General features: G+C 40.6%; 1 protein-coding gene across 7 annotated transcripts in view; it reads right to left on the reverse strand.

Moving 5' to 3' along the window:
* Positions 1-22865, reverse strand: part of DOCK4 (dedicator of cytokinesis 4) — a 467247-nt gene that overhangs the window by 27883 nt on the left and 416499 nt on the right. For all 7 annotated transcript variants that reach the window (XM_055347229.2, XM_031012977.3, XM_055347227.2 and 4 more), the window contains 6 exons: positions 15478-15626; positions 12975-13061; positions 11062-11166; positions 6138-6279; positions 4584-4750; positions 1465-1551 (listed from right to left, as the gene is read on the reverse strand). In XM_055347229.2, coding sequence (XP_055203204.1) covers positions 1465-1551; positions 4584-4750; positions 6138-6279; positions 11062-11166; positions 12975-13061; positions 15478-15626 — 737 coding nt within the window. The remainder of the gene's footprint in view (positions 1-1464; positions 1552-4583; positions 4751-6137; positions 6280-11061; positions 11167-12974; positions 13062-15477; positions 15627-22865) is intronic.

Genomic DNA, 22865 nt, shown 5'->3' on the forward strand with positions numbered 1-22865 from the left:
TGGGTAGTAAGTAGCTAAAGGCTCTCTGAATCATTAATGCAGCATGGATGACTAAAAACACTTCTATAAGTTGGACCCATGCCATTCAGTGGGAAGCATAATAAGACTTTTTAAGCACTGCGTTTAGCAGTCTCCCCACTTCCATGGAAGGTACCAGGGCACAACATGTAAGCAGCCAGCTTTTGGGGACTCTGGACCTGAGACTGGACAAGAATACAACTGTACTGATGTAATCTGCTGAATAGAGTTCAATTTTAATTTTTAAATCCTTAGCTTAATTGAACATGATAGGCTGAGAGTAGTTTCAATGCTGAGACATTTCAGGTAAGACAAACAATTCTTGAAAAACAATTTGGTCAGGAGCTGTTCTTTCTTCTGGATTGACAGAATAGGCTTGTGACCTAAATAAGGTATGAATTACATTATATTTGCACAATTGGCACACTTCCTATCAGAGAACTACGGCAATGAAAGGGTGAGACCCAGGCTCAAAAACAAACACATTATTATTTCTGCAGTGAAACAAATGAACATTCACACTAAGTGAAATAAAGTTAATAAATGGCTATAATGGATGTAGCAAGGGAGGCTGTGAGACTGCAGGGCTATGGCTGACATCGAGGTGCTGTTGCTGGAAGAACAGCACAGACAGCTGGCTGGGGTCCCACCCTGGATGTGGCTGCCTTCAGCTGCTGCTCTCCCTGCTCTCCACAACTGGAGCCTGGAGCTGGGGTCACATTTTACAACCGGAGGGTTCTTGGGAGCTGTGGTTACCAGGTTCTACAGTGGGTGCTCCACCCAGGACTGCTCAGTGAGACTAATACGCTGCCATCCTTTCTACTGGGAACTGTAACAACACACACTTATTGTGCATCGGGCACTGTGCAGAGACTTGACATTAGCCTCCTTCAGCCTGTAAGAAACCTACTGCTAGAAGAGAGTAATATAATTGGCTTTGGAATCAGAAATATCTGGGTTGGAGTCTCTCTTCAACATCTTGCTATGTGATCTTTGGCAAAGGCTTTTGACCTCTTGTCAAAAATTGCAAAAACAGGAATAAGAATATATACCTCATAGCTTTGATATGATGATTAAATAAGATAAAGCAGGTAGTATTAGCACTGGTATGATACACTAAGCACTGAAGGTCACACAGCTATAGTAATTAGGAGAGCTGGAATTCCAAGTCTTCTAACTCAAGGGCCTGAATAGTTTTTTTTACATGTAGCAAATTGAGTTGTTTTCAAGGAATCCCTCCATCTGGACACATTAGGAATAATATTAATAATAATATTAATATTCACCTTCTCAGCCTTGGTAATAGTGGTCAAGACCATAAACATTCACTATTTTACTATGAGTGCTTCCAGAATCTGGGTCAAAGGAGAAGTAATGAATATACGGCACAACTCCAAGTGAACAACTGTGATGAGAAAGTGCTTGAGAATAAGCTCTGATCCTTACCACTTCACGCTTTTCCACTTCAAACCAGCGAGAGATGCCAGGCAAACTCTGCACCAAGTATAATGACGTTCTCTCCACCCAGAGACTCTACAAAACACAAAACACATTAAGTCTCCCAAGTTGCCCTTCTTTCTAGCTACTTCCATGACTAGTGTTTGTCGGTCACTGTTACCAGGCTTTGCTTATTCCTGTCAGCCTTTCTTTAGTCTTCATTCAAGCACTCATGAAACTATCACAGTGAGAGATTGCTGAAGCTGATTTTAACAATTCCACTGTATATCATCAAACTTTTTTCCATGTGGAATAAATGAGCTCCTACTTCAAACAGCAAGCTTAAAAATACAAAAATAGGCTATCATGTTATTTTCTTTGCTATTTCTCCAAAATTCTAATTCAAACTCTCTTCACTCCTTAACATCTAACCACTTATATCTAGAAGGGTCAGCCAGTCAATGTATCAGCCTGTCAATGTAAGATTAGAATAACAGAGTCCTAAGGGAAGCAAAGGCTTTAGGAACCACACAGCATGATCTACGTTAAGGATGAGGACACAGCCGGGCACGGTGGCTCACGCCTGTAATCCCAGCACTTTGGGAGGCCGAGGCAGGCAGATCATGAGGTCAAGAGATCAAGACCATCCTGGCTAATATGGTGAAACTGCGTCTCTGCTAAAAATACAAAAAAATTAGCCGGGCGTGGTGGTGGGCACCCGTAGTCCCAGCTACTTGGGTGGCTGAGGCAGGAGAATGGCGTGAACTTGGGAGGTGGAGCTTGCAGTGAGCTGAGATCGCCCCACTGCACTCCAGCCTGGGCGACAGAGCGAGACTCTGTCTCAAAAAAATTATTTTTTTTTTTGAAGACACTAGGTCTTAAAGCAGCAATGTGACTTGCTCAAAAGCTACACTACCGATAGAGCCAGCATTAGAACCTACCCACTAGGACCTCTGACTCCTTGTCAGTTGCTAAATCTACTGTGCCACATTTTCTTGTGCTTGTTTGGACTGCTGTTAATAGAGGCAAATCTGTATTTCAGAGCCAGGGCTTCCTCTGGCCGGGACGAGCAACCCCACGACATGTGAAACCATGCTGCCTTTGGTATGAGCTGCTGTTGATGACACGTTTCTTTTTTGTCAGCCAGGTTTTAGTATCTACGCCTCATCTTTCTTACTTAAACCAAGTGTATTCCCAAGAGGATAATACACTTTACAAAATTCCTGAAATAGTGCCATTTACTCAAACCACAACAACAAAAAAAAAATGGAAGAGTTTCTTTGAGCCAGCCAAGCTGTGCTGAGCTGAATAGGGCAGAGATCCTGTGACAAGAGCTCGCAGTGTTCTGGTGGTGACAGGGAGGTAAGCAGATGAATAAGAGCTCAGAGTGAAGAGAAAGGGATGTTCAAGGTTCTGGGGGCCAACAGAGGGGGATGCAGGCACACACGCCAGCCTGGGGGAGGAGGACAGCAGTTCTCAGAGGGGGCGACGCATGAGCTGCATTCTGAGGAGTGAGTAGGAGTTTGCCAGGAGGAGAGTGGGGGTAGCAGCGCTGGCAGGAGGAGCGGCTTGCGAAAGGGCTTGGCGGGAGAGGAAGAGAGAAGCTGAGTGTCGCGGAGGCTGAGAGGGAGGAGGGGTGAGTGGGTTGTGGTGGAGATGAGGCTTCTGGAGGGCAGTTTGGAGCCAGATTCTGAGGGCTATAACGCAGAGGAATCAGGAGCCAGATTTATTATTATTATTTTTTAGGGAGATTGCTGCACCACTGATACAGATTTAAAGTGACAGCCACAAGGAAATGTAGTACGGTGGAAAAAACAATGGAGAAGGAGGCAGAAAATGTGAGTTCTAGGACTGGAGCTACCGGTAACTAGAAGGTGACTTTGAACAAGTCAACTGCCTGATTTCAGTGATTTCTGACTATGTTTTCACTAAAAGCAACTGCAAGAAGAACTATATCATCAACTAGCTATATCTTCTTTAATTGATTTTGGAAGGCACAAAGAATAAGTTTCCAGAAAAAACAATAACATGATCATGGATCTTTTTAATACTATCCCACTGTTGTTTTCCAGTGGCCTCCTTGCCTTGATATTTAGCCCATCAAATCTCTGGGCACAAGGGACTGCTCTTTATTCAATCCTGTCATAACTCTGCAAAACCTTCCCCTTCTGATCTCCTCTTGGATGTGAATGATCCCTGGAAATACTTCAGGGAGTACTGGGAACTGACACCGGCAGAGCTGACCAAGTGAGTTAACATGAGACAACTGTGTTAGGAGCACATTTCCTAGCTTAAGCAGGGAACATCTGTGATGAAAAATGCTAAGCCAATTAACTCACAAAAATAAGCTAATTTTGCATTCTTTGTTTAGATATGAAATACTAACTGGGGGGGTGTCACTATGTCATTGTTTGCAAAGAAAGGGGCAGACTCTATCTACTGAACAATCTTGCCTCTTTTCTGCAGTGGGGCTATGAGAAACCTTGTCCCTTTCTGGCTGAGGGTGCTGAAGTAGGAAGGCGTGTTGGAACTACTGAGAGCAGAGAACTCAACACACACAAAGAATCCAAAATTTGCTTTTACTCGGAGTCATGAGAAGTTCTAATTACACACTGTTCTAACAAGAACAAGCAGCAAAGATGGCACATAACTTACCCAATGTACCAGCAGTCTACCCAACTGTTCTCTGTCTTCAGGAACTCCTTTTCTCTGTTCATTATGTATTCTTTATTCATTGAACTTTATGTGAAAATAAACATCCCAAGGTTCCCACAGTTGGTTCAACATAAATGAATGAGAGGACTGACTTCAGCCAGGAGTTCTCAAAGACTGGTCTAAGAACCACCAGCATTAGAATTGTTACAAAAAAAGCTGATTTTAGGACCTCCTCCCAGACCAACTGAGTCAGAATTCCTGAGCTGGGCACCAGAAATCTGCTTGGTTAGGGAGCACTCCATGTCACTCTGATGCACGTGGAGCTGCAGAACCACTAGACTAAATGATTTATATAGTCCCCCTTCTGTTTCTGTCACTTGACACTATTCTGAGTAAATATTTACCAAGGGCTGTGCCCCAAGGGGCTCGCAGTCTATCTGAGGAGTTAGCATGTAATAAGAATTGCATGGTACCTTGAATTCATTCTCTTTATCTTTTGTGCCTTTGTGAAATGGTCGGTCATAGCGGAATTTCCAGATGTGATTCACTTTATAGAAGCTTTTGATGTTGTCCGGAACACCCTCTCTCTGCAGGACCTCCTGGCTCTCTGGAATGGGAGTCACAGCATATATCTGCAAATCTAGGATTAAAGAGTCAAGGAGAGAACCTGACTTGGCAAACTCAATGGAAGTCTGGCTTGGGCTGAGCTATGGCAGAGAGAAGAGGATGGGTAACAATCTTCTGCTTCCATTTCAGTTGAAGTCATTAAAAAAATTACCAAGAAGATGCCAAGAACTCAGTTCTAGCAAATCACTTCTCAAACTACAGGTCTTGAACTAGTTCTAGGTAGGTGAAGTATCAGCTTGAAATTTCCATGACTTGAAATTTTCATGACCTATGAATTTAGATATCACTAATTTTTTTTTGTGTGTCTGTGTAGGTAGATGGGAATGGTTTGGGCCTTAGGTACTCAGAATTAGGATAATCCTAATTCTTGTTCATGAGACATCTATTAGTCTGTGCATGACACATTTAAATTTATTGTTTGCTTATAATAACATGTAAATACCTATGCAACCATGACCAAAGACAGAAACTAGAACACTGACGATGACTTACATTTATCTGTGTGATTATCTGTGTCCCTAGCCTTCCCACATCTGTGATAACTGCTGTCCCAAATCTTGTATTCATATGCAGGGTGTTTAGTTATAGTTTATATTTTTAAAAATTACATTAAAGGAGTATCATATTAACTTGTTTATTTACCTCCTTCTCTTCTTATTTAAAGAAAGATAGCAAAATATTTTTCCTATGTACTTTCTTGCATGTCTTGCATTTTGGTTTCTGCTTTGAAATGGTATTCATAATTGTCAGTAGAAGTTTTAAAAGTGTTTTTTAAGACCATCAGTTACAGGAAAAGGCAGAGGGGTTCAGAAAAGAGTGCTGGGGTGAACTGCCTTTGTCTCTAACACCTATATAATTTCAGCTCAGTTGTTTGTGTTTAGACAATAAGAGCATGAATTATACAGCAATGATTAAAGGCTGTTCAGGATGCCATAGCTAAAAGCCCCCAAAAGATACTGGAGTAGCTCTTTCTCTTCCATTCCTCATTCTAGAATACAAATAATCAGGGTGGGGGGAGGGGTGAATAATATGTGCCAGTAAACACAATACTATGATTTTCTTGAACTTAAGCAGTTTCCACAGGATATGTCAAAGGAAGATTATTCTAAAGAATATCACTAAAAAAGAGCTTTAAAGGCAGGGTTGAGCTATACAACAGGTTTAATTAAAAGGGAAAAATTCTTTCAAGAGAGTTCTTTCAACTGACATCATCGTAATAAATAGAACAATTAAGTTCTATTCAGAAGGAGTTAAGCTAAAATTAAGATGATGGGAAAGAGGGAGCAGTAAGGATGTGGCTATTGAAAAGGGACTGGTGGCTGAACAACCTTGCATGAAAATGCTCTGCAGCTAAGAGCCAGTGCAATCTCACTGAGTCCAGCCCTTGTAGGTGCGGATACACTGAGCTTCTGCCTGGAAGATGGTCTCATCGGGCTGGTTGGCGTGCTGCATGGCGATGGCGTGGGGGAACTCGTTCAGCATTCTCTGTTGGAAGGCTTCCAGCCTCTCGTAGTCATGCCCTCGACACACAAACTCCTTATTCTGGAGATGAAAGCAAAAAAGAAATTAGGGCTATATAACTGAGTGGATTACAGACAGAGCCAAAAAACATGACACTGGCAGTAAGTGACCACATGCCCCATACCAAGACACTATAACAAAAAATACGCTGGAACAATCTGAAAAGTTTGCCCAATTGTTAAAAATGCAGATAAAGATCATGAGTTCACTCTCTACTGCATTTAATAAGGCCCAATAGAATGCCTCACTCTTCCCAGTTCACTTGCATGAGGTGCAAAGAGGTGGATTCTCAGAGCACCAAAGTATGAAAACAAAACAATTGTATCCCTCTAAATGTTAATAAGCACATGTGTAAAGATTATTTTTATAAAGTACATATCAAATTCATGTGGGTAATTTCACAATTTGGAGGAAAAGTAAATTTGTTGTCTGCTTTTTGTTTTTGTGTGTGTGTGTGTGTGTGTGTGAGAGTGAGTGAGTATTCTGCCGTTCATGATGCTCTCCTTCAGTTAAGAATGGTGAAGGTTATTTCTGAGGTAAGTTAAGACAGCTGGAAAGATGGGAAGGTTTCCAAAAAGTACCTGAATGATCGGATTAGATATGACGGATCTCTGACATTTTAATGATAATGAAGTTGTAATTCAGCACAGTCAATGATGAAGCACACTGCATGTCTTATTTAACTCATATAAGCTTGAGAGGTAGTCAGTGCCCCCTACAACACCCCATTTTATAATTGGGGAACCAGGGCTTAAAGTCTTTTTTTTTTTTTAAGATGGAGTCTCACTCTGTTGCCCCGGCTGGCATGCAGTGGTATGATCTCAGCTTACTGCAACCTCCGTCTCCCAACTTCAAGCAATTCTTCTGCTTCAGCCTCCCGAGTAGCTGGAATGACAGGTGTGCACTACCATGCCCAGCTAATTTTTACATTTTTAGTAGAGATGGGGTTTCACTGTGTTGGCCAGGCTGGCCTTGAACTCCTGGCCTCAGGTGATCCGCCTGTCTCGACCTCCCAAAGTGCTGGGATTACAGGTGTGAGCCACCACGCCTGGCCATGGCTTAATGTCTTGAAATACTTTGTCCACGTGTACTAGATTGAAATTCTGGTCTGAGTCCAAACCCTGGGCTCTTTCTACTCTGAACATGGCCTAGTGTATGCAGGAAAAACACCTAGGAGCTACCAAGACCAGGAAAACTTGTGGGATCTCAGGCCCTGGAGATCTTCAAGTTAAGGGGAGATCAGTTTGGGGCCTAGAGGAGCTGAGGTCCAAGGTTTTCTGTGTTTTTCCGCTCTATGAGGTTCTTATGTAAAATGCCGTAAAGAGGGACTCCAGGCCACAGAGAGGGAGTGAGAAACAAGTCATGGGCAGAGGCTCAGTTCTTCCGCAGGGAAAGGGCAGCTGCAGGCAGGTAGAGGAAATACAGCAGGAACTGGGCTGGATAACCTACCTCGGTTCCCCACAAACCCCTAAATAAATCATGATCTTTTGAAAAACACAAGGTTAGGGCAGGCTCTACCTATAATTGTGGACCCCATACAATTCTAGATAAAACTTTATAGATAAAAGTTACAATTTCTGATGCTGTATTTTAAAAATTCTACTCAAAAGATAATTAATTTGCTTGGTAAAATAAAAGACAATACATCCCTCTCTGCCTATTACAGGAGCCCCCAAATAAATATTTGAATATCCTAGTAAATGAAATATATTTTAAAACAATGCTTATATATGACAGTTTGTAAAAATTGGGGCATTTCTCTAAGAATACAGGCATTCAATGGTATTAAGAAGCCATTTTAAAATAAAATGAAATTTTGGGTCTGATATTTGGGTCTCCAAGAAATAAAGCATCTTCCTTATCAGTACTCTTTTTTTTTCTAAAAAAACACATAGATTTATTGAGATATAATTCACATACAACAAAATCCACCTTTTAAAAATGTGCAATTCAGCGGTTTTTAGTATATTTATAGAGTTGTGCAAACATTAACAAAATTTAATTTCAGAATCTTTTCATCATGTCAAAAAGAAACCGTATACTCATTAGCAGTTATTTCCTATTTTCCTCTTCCTCCAGCCAGTCACAAAACTACTTTTTGTTTCTATGGATTTGCCTATTATGGAATTATACAATGTGCTGGCCTTTTGTGACTAGCTTTTACTTAACATAGTATTTTTAAAGTTCATCCATTTTGTAGCACATATAAGTATTTCCTTTCTTTTTATTGCTGAGTATCATTGCATAGATATGCTGTGTTTTGTTTACCCATTCATCATTTAATAGACATTTGGGCAGTTTCTACATTTTGGCTATTATGAATAATGCTACTATGACGATTCAGATACAAGTATTTGTGTAAATATATATTTTCAATTTTCTTAAGCATGTATATAGAAGTAGAACTTCTGCGTTAATATTCTTTGAATAACCCATTTTGTTTTGTTTTCTTTTTTTTTTTTTTTTTTTTTGGAGACAGGGTCTCACTGTCACTCAGGCTGGAGTGCAGTGGCTCAATCACAGCTTACTGAAGCTTTGACTCCTGAGCTCAAGCAATCCTCCTGCCTCAGCCTCCTAAGAAACTGGAACCACAGGCGCACGCCACCAAACCCGGCAATTTTTTAAAATTTTTTAGTAGAGATGGGGTCTCACTATGTTGCCCAGGCTGGTCTTGAACCCCTGGGCTCAAGTGATCCTCTGGCCTTGGCCTCCCAAAGTGCTGCAATTACAAGCATGAGCTACCGTGCCCAGCTAAATAACCCGTTTTCCATGAGGGGAAAAATCCCTACTTAGATCATAAAAGTGGATAAATGTATTTGAGTGCTAAAAATTATCTTGGAAATTGATCAAACAACAAAAGACGTCTGGCCTCAAGCAATTCTCTTGCCTTGGCCTCCCAAAGTGCTGGGATTAGAGGTGTGAGCCACTGTGCCTGGCCAAAATGATGTTTTTAATGTTGATATTTGTTTGCTTTTAAATCCAAGAACAGACTAGAATCTGATTCCTTAAAAAAAAAGGTCAGGCTCCAGGATTCTGAAGAGTGTAGTGCCCTTTAGAAACCAACAGAGGGGGACCCTTCTCTTTCATTGTGAAGCAAATGCCATTTATACCCAGGAAAGCTATTTTTAAAAGAAGGATGATATAGAAGATTGATTTATTCTAATTGACTTTTTAACAAAATTTATTCTATTTGCTAATGCAGTTTTCCAATTTGCTAAACTCTCTTTAAAATTATGACTCTTAAACTACTTCTAATTTTTTAAAACTTTATACTTTTAATTATAATCTTTCAGACATGACTCTGCCAACAGTGTCATGTCTGTTTGTGCCAACAGACGGAGACGACCTACTGTGGCAGGGTCGTGTCTAGACCCTGCTGCGCAATCCCCAGCCCTCTGTGTGGCTATAGCTCTAGACTGTCTGCTGCTCTACTCAGAACCTGGATCCAGGCCATCTGCAGTCCTTAGGGGGTTGCTCATAACAGCTTGGGATCAGCTACACCTCCAAAACGTAGTCTTTTAAATTCAACATGTATTCTGACTTCGCCATTTTTTAATTTTCATTTTCTGGGGGTCTTGCTCTGTTGTCCAGAGTGGTCTGGAACTGTGCTCAAGTGATACTCCTATGTCAGCCTCCCAAGTTTTTGGGATTACAGTGTGCCACTGTGCCCACTTGCTGCTGTCTCTGATCAGGAATCAAGATTTCCTCCACTTTTAGGCAGGCCCACCTGCAAAGTCAGCTTTGTGACCGCCCACTACACTGTGTGGAGTCTCTTTTAATGCAACAAGGAGATTTCACATTATGTCTGTGTAGCACCCAAATGCATGGTCATTTCAACTGACTAAAGAAAACATTTGTTCCATGTGATACTAAAATGAACCTGTATTGGATATTTTGGGATCTACCTATCTGTCTTTTTCATTCTGAAAGGCAGATAATGATTATTAAACAATAAAGTGAAATCTTTCTCTTCTTCTCCAAGTACACCCATCCTAGTATTCTGTCATATGTGCTGACAGGCAAGATTTAGGTAAACACAAACATCAAAATATTTCTATATTGAGAACTAAAGTTGTAACAATTGATTCAATTTTAAAACTATCCCAGATACCTTTCCTTAGTTGCTTGGGGAATTACATTTGCTCTTTTAAGCAATGTTTTTGTACAAGGAAGGTGTATATACTGAAGTATTCAATAAATATTCAAGCATAGAAGACACTACTTGGCAGAATGTGAAAAATGAAAAGAATGGAGTTGAATATTTTATTATCTTGTAGGTGTCTTAGAATGTCTACAAGTTTTCTCTTTGTAGAAATGGAGTTTATACTAGCAATAAATTGGGTCTCTTTGCTGGGTGACATTTATCTTTTTACAAATTCATCAAAATGGCCAAACAACACTCTTTACATGGTGCTGGAGGTAGGGTTTTCACACGATGTGAAACTGCATTGCTTTCGATACTCTGCAACTCCAAGCCTCCTGCAGTGCCCCACCATTTTTTTTCTAACACTAACTTGGTGGAAATTGCAGACTGAATTAAAATAGTGGGTATCAGACAAGGGAAACTATAATTATCAAAGATTGCTCACAAAATATACCAAATTTAGGAAGGGGTTGATTGCTATCTCGGAAATTATTTAAACAAGGCATTCTAGATTAATATAGTGTCTGCAAAGTAAAAGTTTAAAAAAAGTCTCATGCATATTATTACCTGTCATATAAAATGTCATTAACATCTTAGTTTTCTTGATTGGGATATCTATATGAGAACTATGAAAGCAAATTAAATAGTATATTACTTACTCTTAAGAAAAATGGAAATTTTTTTCCATAAAATCCAACTCTGAAGAACTCTGGTTCAAGACGTTGCTGGTCCATAATTTTGTCATACAAAGAGGCTTCCATCATCTAGAAAGCACAGGAAACATTCTAAGCATTTTATCTCATCTTTCGGTTCTATCAAATTTATAGAATAAGATTTCTCTTTTACATAAAGGAGAACTTTATTTTAATTGAGTTTGCTGGAAAGAAAGTTTGACTTTCTTTTTGATGCTTTAAGTCGGGGATTGGCAAATTTCCTCTATAAATGTCCAGAGACTATTTCACATTTTGCAGGCCATATCGTCTCTTCACAACTACATAATTCTGCTAGGCCCACAGGCTGTAGTTTGCTGATCCCTGCTTTAAAGGATCAAGTGTATTATCACATGTTATCCCCAGAGAAAAATTATTTCTATGCATGTAGTCCTATCAAGAAAAATATTTTCTTCACAATCAAGTAGAAATTAACATGAATTATTAGAGGCAAAACTTTTCTAGAGAATTCTTGTGCCAGATGTACTTACCTGTGGGTTTGCCTCCACCTGGCACATGGTAATTCAGGACATTTGGAAGGTGCAATCTTGCACAGGTTGGGCAAGGATAAAACAACAAACCAAACCAAAGGAGACCCATAGTGCAAAGTGCTGTCTGGGCTGAAAGCTCTTAAGTGCACCTGACAATGTTGAAACTATGAAGCATATAAAGCTTATGGTTTCCCATTCATGGTATTATCATCCCCAGGGTTTCCAGAGAAAGACTAATATTACACTTAAAGATTCCCCCTCTATCCCCCCTCTAGTAACAGCACCCCAAAGAGCAGTTGGCATGAAGTGTAATGCTTTGGGTTTATAAAAATCTTAGTGACTATGGCACCCAAGGGCTCTCACAAGTAAACATCATCACCTCGCTTCTGTTACAGGGACAGGATGCCAAGAGATGAACAGCAATGTTTTCATATAAAACTGCAGTGCCTGCCAGAGTCAACATGATGGACTGAAGTTAAAATAAGCTTTTTCTCTTTCGTTTTCATGTTAGGAGAAGTATCGATGAACTGCTGACATGAAATACTGTGCCAAAAGGACAGAGTCAGTTCCTGCCAGTTGAATAAATTCCTTGTTGGGATATAAGGGATTTTATAAGCTGTTACAGGTTTATGGTATTATCTCTTAAATGGCTACCTCAAAATTAAAAGGCAATATTGTAATCTTTTTTTTAATGTATAAAAACTGATGATCCTATTTTAGAAACCCTGAAGAACTGAAGCACTCAGCAGGATCTTGTGTATTACAAGATGACACAAACGTTCATGTTGCTCAAGAGTAAGGACTTGGAGGGCAAGGAGGACTCGTTTGAACCTAAGAGCAAAGCAGATATGAAACATTTGGTTCAGAGAAACAGAATACTCAACTCCTTGAGCTCGTAGGTACTGAAACGTCGATCTAAGTCCAGCAAATAAAAACACATTGCTGAAGCTAAAGAGAGGTGACACCTACAGAATTTGGCCCTAAATTATTTAGAAATAGGTCAGCCATTCCTACAGATTTGCAGATTATGGGACTAAGAATGGTATATTGTTACCGAAACTTATGTGTAAGTGGAAACTCTTCAAACAGGGTGGAGATTTTCCACAATAAACTAAAAGTGTTAACCTGGATTAGATTGTATATTTCATATGTGGTATTTAAAACAGATCAAGTGCTCACTTTTTTATATTAAATAAAAGCATTACACAAATCAATTTGCTATTTCTCTATATAAATAGCTAAGTATGCTTCAGAGGATTTATCTTAAAAAAGGTTTCTGCAAGACCACAAAGTTAATTTCATAGAACCACACTGGAAAGCTAATCACAAAGGGAGGCTATGGCCTGATCAGGATGCATCCAGGCACCTTACCCGCATCTTGCTCAGGTTTCTGTAGTCATAATAACTCTCATACTGCTCTGCAATCTTCCGGCACAAGATAATGCCATTCTCCCAACACTGTGGACAAATGAATGAGATCAATGGAACCATCTGACAATATCCACTTACTTCTACCCAAAAGTCAGAACATGAGTGCTTTCAGAGCACCAAGCCTTACTCCTTAATCTTTTTTTTTTTTTTTTTTTTTTTTGAGATGGAGTCTCACTCTGTCACCAGGCTGGAGTGCAGTGGCCTCATCTTGGCTCACTGCAACCTCCGCCTCCCTAGTTCAAGCGATTCTCCTGCTTCAGCCTCCCGAGTAGCTGGGATTACAGGCACACACCACCACACCCAGCTAATTCTTGTATTTTTTGTAGAGATGGGGTTTCACCATGTTGGCCAGAATGGTCTTGATCTCCTGACCCCATGACCCACCCGCCTCGGCCTCCCAGAGTGCTGGGGTTACAGGCGTGAGCCACCGTGCCCATCTGCTTCTTAATCTTTATAAAACACCTTGAGACTTCAAGCTTGAAAACACCATGTAATTGGAATGTAAATTATTAAAAATCCTTTGAATGCTGGAAACGATAATCTACCACAACAGTCATTAATATATGGTACATGAACTATATTTTCTGGTGTCATTCCAGAATCATCTTGAAATGACTACAGTTCCACAATGGCCGAGTAGATGGATATAAACAGGCCCTCAGTGCAGAGGAGAGAATTACCACTGACCCCTAAGGCCCAATTATCTGTGACTGGTACCCTGGATTCCTTGCTTGGCTTAGTTGTGCTTGCAAATTGTGAGAGGTCTAACCAAGTTGGTTACTCTCAGCAGAAATGTAAAAATTCTTTAATCTAGTATAGGTGTCAGCAAACATTTTCTGCAAAAGGCCAGAAAGTCAAAACTTTAGTCTTTGAGGACCATTTAGTTTTTGTCACAACTCTGCTGTACTCAATTCTGCTGTTATAGCACCAAAGCAGCCATAGACACAATTAAGCATGGCTGTGTTCCAATAAGAATTTAGGGCCACTAAAATGTGCATTTCATATCATTTTCACATGTCCCAAAATGTTATGATTCCTTTGATTTCTTTCAACCATTTAAAAACGTAAAAGAGATTTGTAGCTTTGGGGCTGTACAGAAACAGACAGTGAGCCATTTGACCTGTGGACCATAGTTTGCAACCCCTGATCTAGCACAAACTCCTGGGGATGGACCAATAAATGAATTCAGAGAGTTTGCACCACCTTATCCCACAGGTGGAAACTTTACAGCAGGAGGGCACAAAAACATTTCTTTTGGTATTCATGTAATGATATGTCAGTGTAGCTAGATAAATAATAAAGGAAGATGTGGAAGAAGCAATTTCCTTGCATCAAATTTTTATGTGTACCCAATTATATTTTGTAAAAGAATTACAGCCATTGGTTGTATTTTAATTTTCTGTTTAACCTTTGCAATCTGGAAGGTAAATTTGAGTCTAAGACATGTACCACCAAAGCATCCAAGTGTTCAAATCCAATAAACAATGGCGGTCAGATTCATGAATTTTTTAAAAGAGTACTACAAGCCCTTGAAGAGGGGTAGGAAGCGGAGGGAGGTGATGTACTGAATTGCTTTATGAAGTCAGTGAGGTTTTTTCAACACCCCAAGGCATCTCTTAAGTATATGATGGGATGCCACAAAATTCTTTAAACAAATTAAGTTTCATATATTTTACCTTAAAGTATAATGGAGCAGAATGCCTGCCAATTTCGGGAGAGTGTGAAGGGTGATAATGGTTTTTCAGAGAATACAATATCTGCGTGCTATGGTCTGCCCGTTTGGGTCTCTGACAAATTCATATGTTGAAATCCTAACCCCCAGGGTGATGGTATTAGGAAATGGGGTCTTTGGAAGTGATTAGGTCATGAGGGTAGAGCCCTCATGATTGGCATTAGTGCCCTTATAAAAGAGGCCCCAGAGAGTTAGCCAGCCCCTTTCACCATGTGAAGATACAGCAAGATGGCCCTCACCAGACACTGTATCTGCCAGGGCCTTGATCTTGAACTTCTCAGCCTTCAGAAATGTGAAAAATAAATTTCTGTTGTTTATAAGCTACCCAGTCTAGGGTATTTTGCTAAAGCAGCCACGAATGGACTATGTTACTGGGGATCAAAATCTCTAAATCGGTGTTTATCAAAGTGTAATGAAAAGGTCATGCACATTGGACTCTCCTAGGGTCCTTGTTAAAATCACAGATTCCCCAGCCTCATGCCAGACAAGGCACGAATCAGAATGGCTCATTCAGAATCAAAATGAATCAGAATGGCTAGGAGTGGCGCCTAGGAATCTACATTTTAACAAGCTTTTGGGTGTTTCTAATATACATTAAAATGTGAGGATCCCTGCTCAAGGAGGTGGGCATTCATAAACTAGAAATGAAAGGGAAAGGGACATCAACACCATCACCCCAGGAGGGACCCCGGGCAGGGCAGGGCCACTTACTTTGCCTCTGTCAAAGTTCTGGATGATGGTGAGGTGCAGGTGCTCTTTGCGCTGCCATTCTGTTTGCATGGGGTAGGTCAGGAACTCCCTGAGGGGCCGATCAGACCATTCCAGTAGCTCGTCATATAAGAGGAGGGTATATGCAGCTTCTGCAAGTCACGTGAGAAGACAATGATTGAGACAGGACCCCAAACCACATTCCCTCAAATGTGGCCAGTTTCCGACAAACTGGGGGAAAAAATACTATTTTCTAAATTTCGTGATATAGCAGAAAAATGTCCAGAATATGTGCATCAGTAGGGTAATGAACGAGGACTTCCCCTGGATGATGGGCTTGGACTAATCAGAGATCTGTATTTCATCTTTTGTTTCCTGTATTTTCGTTTCTGTTTTTGTCTTTTGTTTTTGTTTTCCCGAAAATGTCTGTATGCTACAGCATAATAAAAACGTGTAAGGATATCATGCTGTTGCTGGTTCAAAGATGTGGGGAGACAGGCCTTTGTTTGCTGAGAGAGTTCACTAGTAAGTTCCTTGGGGACTATGAACATCCCCCAAAGGGCAGGCTTAGGAAATAAAAAATGGCAAATTCTTTGGGATAATAAAGGGCTGAAAAATCGAAACTGGTGAGGAGGGGGTTCAGAGTGGAGGCAGAATTTACAAGGGGCAAAGAAGCCAGAGAGGAGCTGAGTGAAGACCAAAAAAAAAAAAAAAAAAAAAGAAAAAGAAAAAAATCTAACAACAGGGTAGGGATTGGAGAGGGTGGAAGTGCTGGATGAGGAGTGGGGGGAGTGTGTGGGTGTGTGGGTGTATTTGTGTGTGTGAGAGAGAAGGAACCGTTGCAGGCTGTGTGATATGACTGCCTTGCCCCAGATGGCCCCACAAATCTTCTGAAAAAGAATACTGATATCATTACATGCTTGGCATGGTTGGATTTCCTGCAGAAACAAGGGGTGATTTTCCATATACACATAAGTGGAAAAGGTGACCTATGGATTTAAGTATGGTTGGCAGATAGTGTATTTGACAGGATACTTGCCATTCTGCAGGTCTCTCCTTTTCCTGAACTGTAAATATAGCCCAATAGATCAAGAATAGGAACCAGAACTGTCACTGATAAAGGACTATAATAATTTTTCCTATAATGTCATAATAGCCTCCTCAATTACTAAATTGAATAAAATGGACAAATACTTATGTTATTAATCCATTTAACTCCACCTCAGGTTTCTCAAAAGACATAATGATAGCTTTTAAGATGGTATCAATAATGGTAATTCCTTTTCTTCATTTATTTGCCTTTAGGGTAACTACACATAAAGCCCTAAAGTAATATGCTGAGTTATAATGCTATGATGTGGCCATCTCCATGTAAAAAAGATAGTTGCAATAAGAAGGGCCAGGGCCCCTATCACAGGCACTGGTCTTTTTTCTCTTCAATTACCTTTGGTGAGCTTATACAATCTCCTGGTTCAATTATTATTGTGAAAGCTTTCCTAATCCGCCAGCAGTCTCTTATCCCCCTCCATTCAGTTTGCACAGTTAGCAATATGAACTTCTTTCAATGCAAATAAATGATCATGTTGCTTCCCTGGTTAAAACCAGTCCATGACTCTCAGTAGCTCAAACAATAAATTTAGGCCTCCTACAGTGACAGAGAAGGTTGCTTGTGATCTGGTTCTTACCAATCTCTCTATCCACATTTTCTCACTGGGTCTCCATGTAGTACAGGTATGAAAGAGCCCACCTCCATCTCTTTTAAGAAGCTTCAGTAGCTGCTGAGGCTCCAGTCCTCATAGTTGGAGCCCCCGGACCCCATTATCCACTTTCCAGGAATGAGCAAGATGCATTGTGGTCCAGAGGCAGCTGGGCACAAGAAAGCTGCCCGACGGGGACAGGGATGCCTTCTGTTGCATGCACTCTTGCTGGTCTCTTTCTTTATGGGATTGAACGTGAGATGGACAGAGAAAGCAGCCACTAAAGGGTGTCAGTTAACTGGTGGACACAGACACAGAGCTGAATCACCATAACGTAGGTAGCCATGGAAGACTACTTTGATTGCACAAGAATTATAATAACCAGATCCTCAGAAGGGTGCTGTTATTTTAACAGGCATCTAGTTTTCTCTGACATCCCTGAGATGATTTCCTGATGTTTAATTCCCCATGTATCATTATAATAAATGCTAAGTATCTAAGGAAACCCTACGCATATTTTTGTTCTTGCATCCACACTCTTTGCTCTTGTCATCCGAACAAGTTGTGCTTCCTCTCACATACCTCTCTGATTCACACCTAAGGGCCTCACAGCTTGTGCCTGCAAGACCTTCTTTCCCCCTTTGCTGAAATAACTCCTACTTCCTCTTAATGACCCAGCTCAGGAGTTACCTTCTTTGTCACTCAAATTTCTTTTGTGTCTCTGTCAGCATGTGACTACTCAGAAAATACCCCAGAGACTAACTGATCATTTCGAAGGATTAGGAAGACTGAGGAATGTCCTTCCCACAGCTGTCCACAGGCAGTGATGACTTCAAGGGCGATGAAAGTCAAATTTACGGAGACAGAAAGTAGAATAGTTGTTGCCAGGGGTAAGAGGAATGGGGAGTTAGTGTTTAATGGGTACAGAGTTTCAGTTTGGGAAGATGAGAAAAGTTCTGCACCTGTAGTCTCAGGTACTCAGGAGGCTGAGGCCAAGAGTTCAAGATCAGCCTTGGTAACACAGTGAGTCCTCGTCTCTAAAAAAATGTATTTTAAAATTAGCTAGGTGTGGTGGCACACGCCTGTAGTCCCAGCTACTTGGGAGGCTGAGTCAGGAGGATCATGTGAGTTCAAGACCAATCTGGGTGATATAGTGAGACCCCCATCTCAAAAAAAAGAAAAGTTCTGTCGGTGGATGGTGGTAATGGTAGCATGACAATGTGACTATACTTAATACCACTGAACTGTACACTTAAAAATGGTTAAGATGGTAAATTTTATGTTATGCACAATTAAAAAACAAAAAGAGGCCAGGCACAGTGGTTCATACCTGTAATCCCAGCAGTGGTTCATACCTGTAATCCCAGCACTTTGGGAGGCCAAGGCAGGTGGATTGCCTGAGGTCAGTAGTTCGAGACCAGCCTGGCCGACATAGTGAAACCCTGTCTCTACTAAAAATACAAAAAATTAGCTAGCATGGTGGCAGGCACCTGTAATCCCAGCTACTCAGGAGGCTGAGGCAGGTGAATCACTTGAACCCAGAAGATGGAGGTTGCAGTGAGCTGAGATCACGCCATTGCACTCCTGCCTGGGCAACAAGAGTGAAACTCCATCTCAAAAACAAAAACAAAACCCCCCAAAAAACAAAAAGAGCCATGAAGGTCTCCAGTCTCCAAATGCTTTCCCAATCATCTTGCCCTTGGAAGGTCCTGGGATGGGCGGAATGCCAGGTGTGGGTCAGGTGCCCCTGGGAAAGCCTGGGAAAAGAAGGCACTGGCAGGCAATCAGATGAAACTGACAAATGACTGAGCGATGGCATGGAAAAGATGTGAAGACAAATTACACCTGTTTCAGAATTTGATTTGGGAAAATGACAACACATATCTGAGAAAAACTGTGTCTAGAGGAAGCAGTAGTAAATTTTTATTAATACCATTCTACCATTTTGAGAAGTGTATTACAAGGACACCAATATGCAAAAAGAAATAAGAGAGAAGAGTAGAGATGAGTTAGGCATGGAGGCTGCTGTCACAAAAGGCTGGAAAAGGGTTAAGTCACTTAAACAGAATCCTAGAAAGATAGAAAAGTTCCCTGTCAATTTCACTGTCTCCAAGAACAGAAATGAAGATAGAAGAGAGGAGAATAAAATGTTACATGGGAAAAGAACTGATTTCTTATGACTTTGGGGAACATAAAGACTGCAAGTTGAGTAAACAAATTAAAGAAAAAAGATTTACCCAGTTTTGAAATATAATCAGACAAATTTGGACTTTATTTCAGAGAACCAAAATATATCTGTTATATATCTAGAGTAGCTTATCCTCACTTACCTCCCGCATTTCTCTTTTTATGAACTTTAAAAATTTTCAAAAAGTTTACTGTTTTTTTTCTTTTTGAATCGAGAATTACCAATATTGAGAAAGAAAATCTGCTTATCAGGTGTTAATATTTAATTAAAGGGTACATTAATTTGTGATGCATTTATTTAAATCTCACATTGCTAGGCACTATTCTAAGAACTGAGAAGACTAAAGATAAGAAAAACATCACTGTGAGCCAGGTGCGGTAGCTCACACCTGTAATCCCAGCACTTTGGAAGGCCAAAGCAGGTGGATCTTCTGAGCTCAGGAGTTCGAGACTAGCCTGGGCAATATGGCAAAACCCTGTCCCTACTAAAAAAAAAAAAAAAAAAAAAAGAAAAAAATTAGCTGGCTGTGGTGGCATGTGCCTGTGGTCCCAACTACTTGGGAGGCTGAGGTGGGAGGATCGCTTGGGCTTGGGAAGCAGAGGCTGCAGTGAGCCCAGATCGTGCCACTACATTCCAGCCTGGGTGACAGAGTCAAACCTTGTCTCAAAAAGAAAAGAAAAGAAAAGAAAAGATTACTGTCCTCAAGGGACTCCTTAACTGAAGATTATCCATATATACATGCATGCATGTACATACACAATATATAATATATAACCATATAATATGCAATTATTAATAAAAAACAGTTTGATAGGTACTTTAATAGAAATCTGGGGCTGGACGTGGTAGCTCACACCTATAATCCCAGCACTTTCGGAGGCTGAGGCAGGTGGATCACCTGAGGACAGAAGTTCAAGATTGGCCTGGCCAACGTGGTGAAACCCCGTCCCTACTAAAAATACAAAAAACTTTAGCTGGGCATGGTGGCAGGCACCTGTAATCTCAGCTGCTCAGGAGTCTGAGGCAGGAGAATCGCTTGAACCTGGGAGGTGAAGTTGCAGTGGGCCGAGATTGCACCATTGCACTCCAGCCTGGGCGACAGAGTGAGACTCTGTCTCACAAGCAAAACAAAACAAAAAAATGTGAAAAAAATGCAATGGGAAAAAAGAGATGGGAAAATCACTTAGCCTATGGGAGAAGGATTGTGGGGCATGGAGACGGTGAGAGAAAGAGAAGAAAAAGAACTTCAGGAGGGGGATGGCTGCATGGAAAAGAGGGTGAAGGAGCTGATCCTGAAGGATGAAAGGAGGGTATGTGGTACAAGTGGTAAGATGAAGCTGAACAGACAAGCGTTGGTTCAATTACAACAGATCTTGAATAAAGAATTTGAAGTTTATTTTGTAGAACACATACACTGACAACAGAGTGATATCTAGGGAAGGAGTTGGCAAACTTTTCTTAAAGGGCCAGACCGTAAATAATTTAGGCTGTGGTCTTTGTCTCCACTACCCAGTTCTGCCACTGTGGCGCAAAAGCAGAAATACACAATACACAAATAAGTGGGCACGGGTGAGCTGTTATAAAACTTCCCTTACAAAATAAGGTAGCTAGCCTGTAGGTTGCAGTTTGTTGACTCCTGTTCCAAAGAATAACTCTGGTGACAGTTCAGAGGCAGACAGGTGAGAAATGATGGTCTAACTGAGGCAGTAAAGGTGGGAACAGTGAAAAGGAAATGGTTTTGAAAGATTTCTAGGAAACAGAATTAATAGAACTTCATGAATGATTATTTGAGGGAGGCTAGAAAAGTCAAAGATACATCAGGGTCTTCTGACTGAGTAAACAGTGATGCTACTAATTGAGACAGTGGAACCTCAGCTAGAGGAATGAGTAAATTCTGGGAACAGAAGTACCATTTCATAAAGGATTCCCTTACTCTTTTAAAGCTGGGGAGGAGCCATGATTCAGGAGTTCCTTGGAAGAACAATGTGGCAGAAGACCAAGATTTGAGGTTCCCAAATCTAATTAAAAGGTTCTGCTTAAGATGGAGTACATGCATTCCACCCTATCTCTCCCACTGATTACAACTAAACAGCCTGGAGAGACTATATAACACAACTATTGGAGGACTCTGAAAAGTAAGAGCAGGTGGACTGAGGAAAAAAACGAATACTCAAAGAATGACCATACCACAGTTAATTCTGTTTTAGTTTTTTGCCTTCCACATCTCCCGGCTTAGACTTCCCTGTTTCCTGGAACTGCAAATGGGAACAGACAGAAAAAGCTCCAAGAAAAATCCCTTTAGTCGGAGTACTGGGTAGAAGATCCCTTGTGGGGTGAAGCGCTGTAGACATTTCTGGCCTCACTCTGAATCTCAGAAACAAAGCTGCACACTGTAGGGGTGGCAGTGGGGGCAGTGGCAGTAGTGCCTTCTATCAGTTCTTTTCTTTGACTGCTTTGCCCACAGAGAGACCAATTGCAGGGAGTGCATCATCGCACGAAGAGAGAGGATCAAGCCTTGGCTATATAGCCAGAGTACTAGGAAAGGAAGTTCTTGGGAGAAAGGAAGAATGGGGAGGATCACAGAGGGGAGGGAGCTCAAGAAAGGGATACTAAATTCTGCATATGAAGTCAGACTCATCTCCAAGGTGCACAAGTGTAGAACAAACCAATGGATCAATATAACAAGGACTTCTGTCTGTTAAAATTCAAAAAATTAATGTCTTCCTAAAGATTTTAACAGACTCCAGAGTCCTATAACATAATATTCAAAAGGTCTAGAATATAATCCAAAATTATCTGACTTTTAAAAAACTAAACAACTCTCAAAGGGCAAAAGCAATGAAAAGATGCCAACCCCAATTTGATGCAGATGTTAGAATTATAGACAAAGACTATGAAGCAGTTATTATAACCATGCTCCATGAAGTAAAGGTGAACATTTTTGAATAAATAAAAAGATAGACATTCTTTGCAAAGAAATTGAAGCTGTAAAAAGAAAATAACTACATGGAAATTTTAGAAGTGAATAATACAATAACAAAAATAAACGTCTCACTGGAAAGGCTCAATAGCTGAATGAAGCAACAGAAGAAAATCAGTGGACTTAACTCAATAGACATTAGTGATCTGAAAACAAAGGAAGAAGACAAGTTGAACAAAAATGAACAGAGTTCCAGGAACCTATGGTACAACACCAAAAGGCCCAACATTCATGCCATTACAGTCCTCAAAACGAGGAGAAGAACTGGTAGAGAAATATATTTAAGGAAATAAAGCTTGGAAGCTTCCCGAATTTGGTAAAGGAAATAAATGTACAGATCCAAGAAACTCAGCAAACCCAAACAAGTTAAACTAAACAGGAAAACTATGCCCATACATATAATAATCAAACCACTGAAAACCAAAGGTAAAGTCCTGAAGACAACCAGAAAAAAGTTATAAACTTCATGTAGGTGAGTAATTTCTTTTTATTATTTTTTGAGACAGGGTCAGGCTCTGTCATCCAG

Source organism: Gorilla gorilla, chromosome 6, assembly GCF_029281585.2.
Source record: "Gorilla gorilla gorilla isolate KB3781 chromosome 6, NHGRI_mGorGor1-v2.1_pri, whole genome shotgun sequence".
Taxonomy (NCBI): Eukaryota; Metazoa; Chordata; class Mammalia; order Primates; family Hominidae; genus Gorilla; species Gorilla gorilla.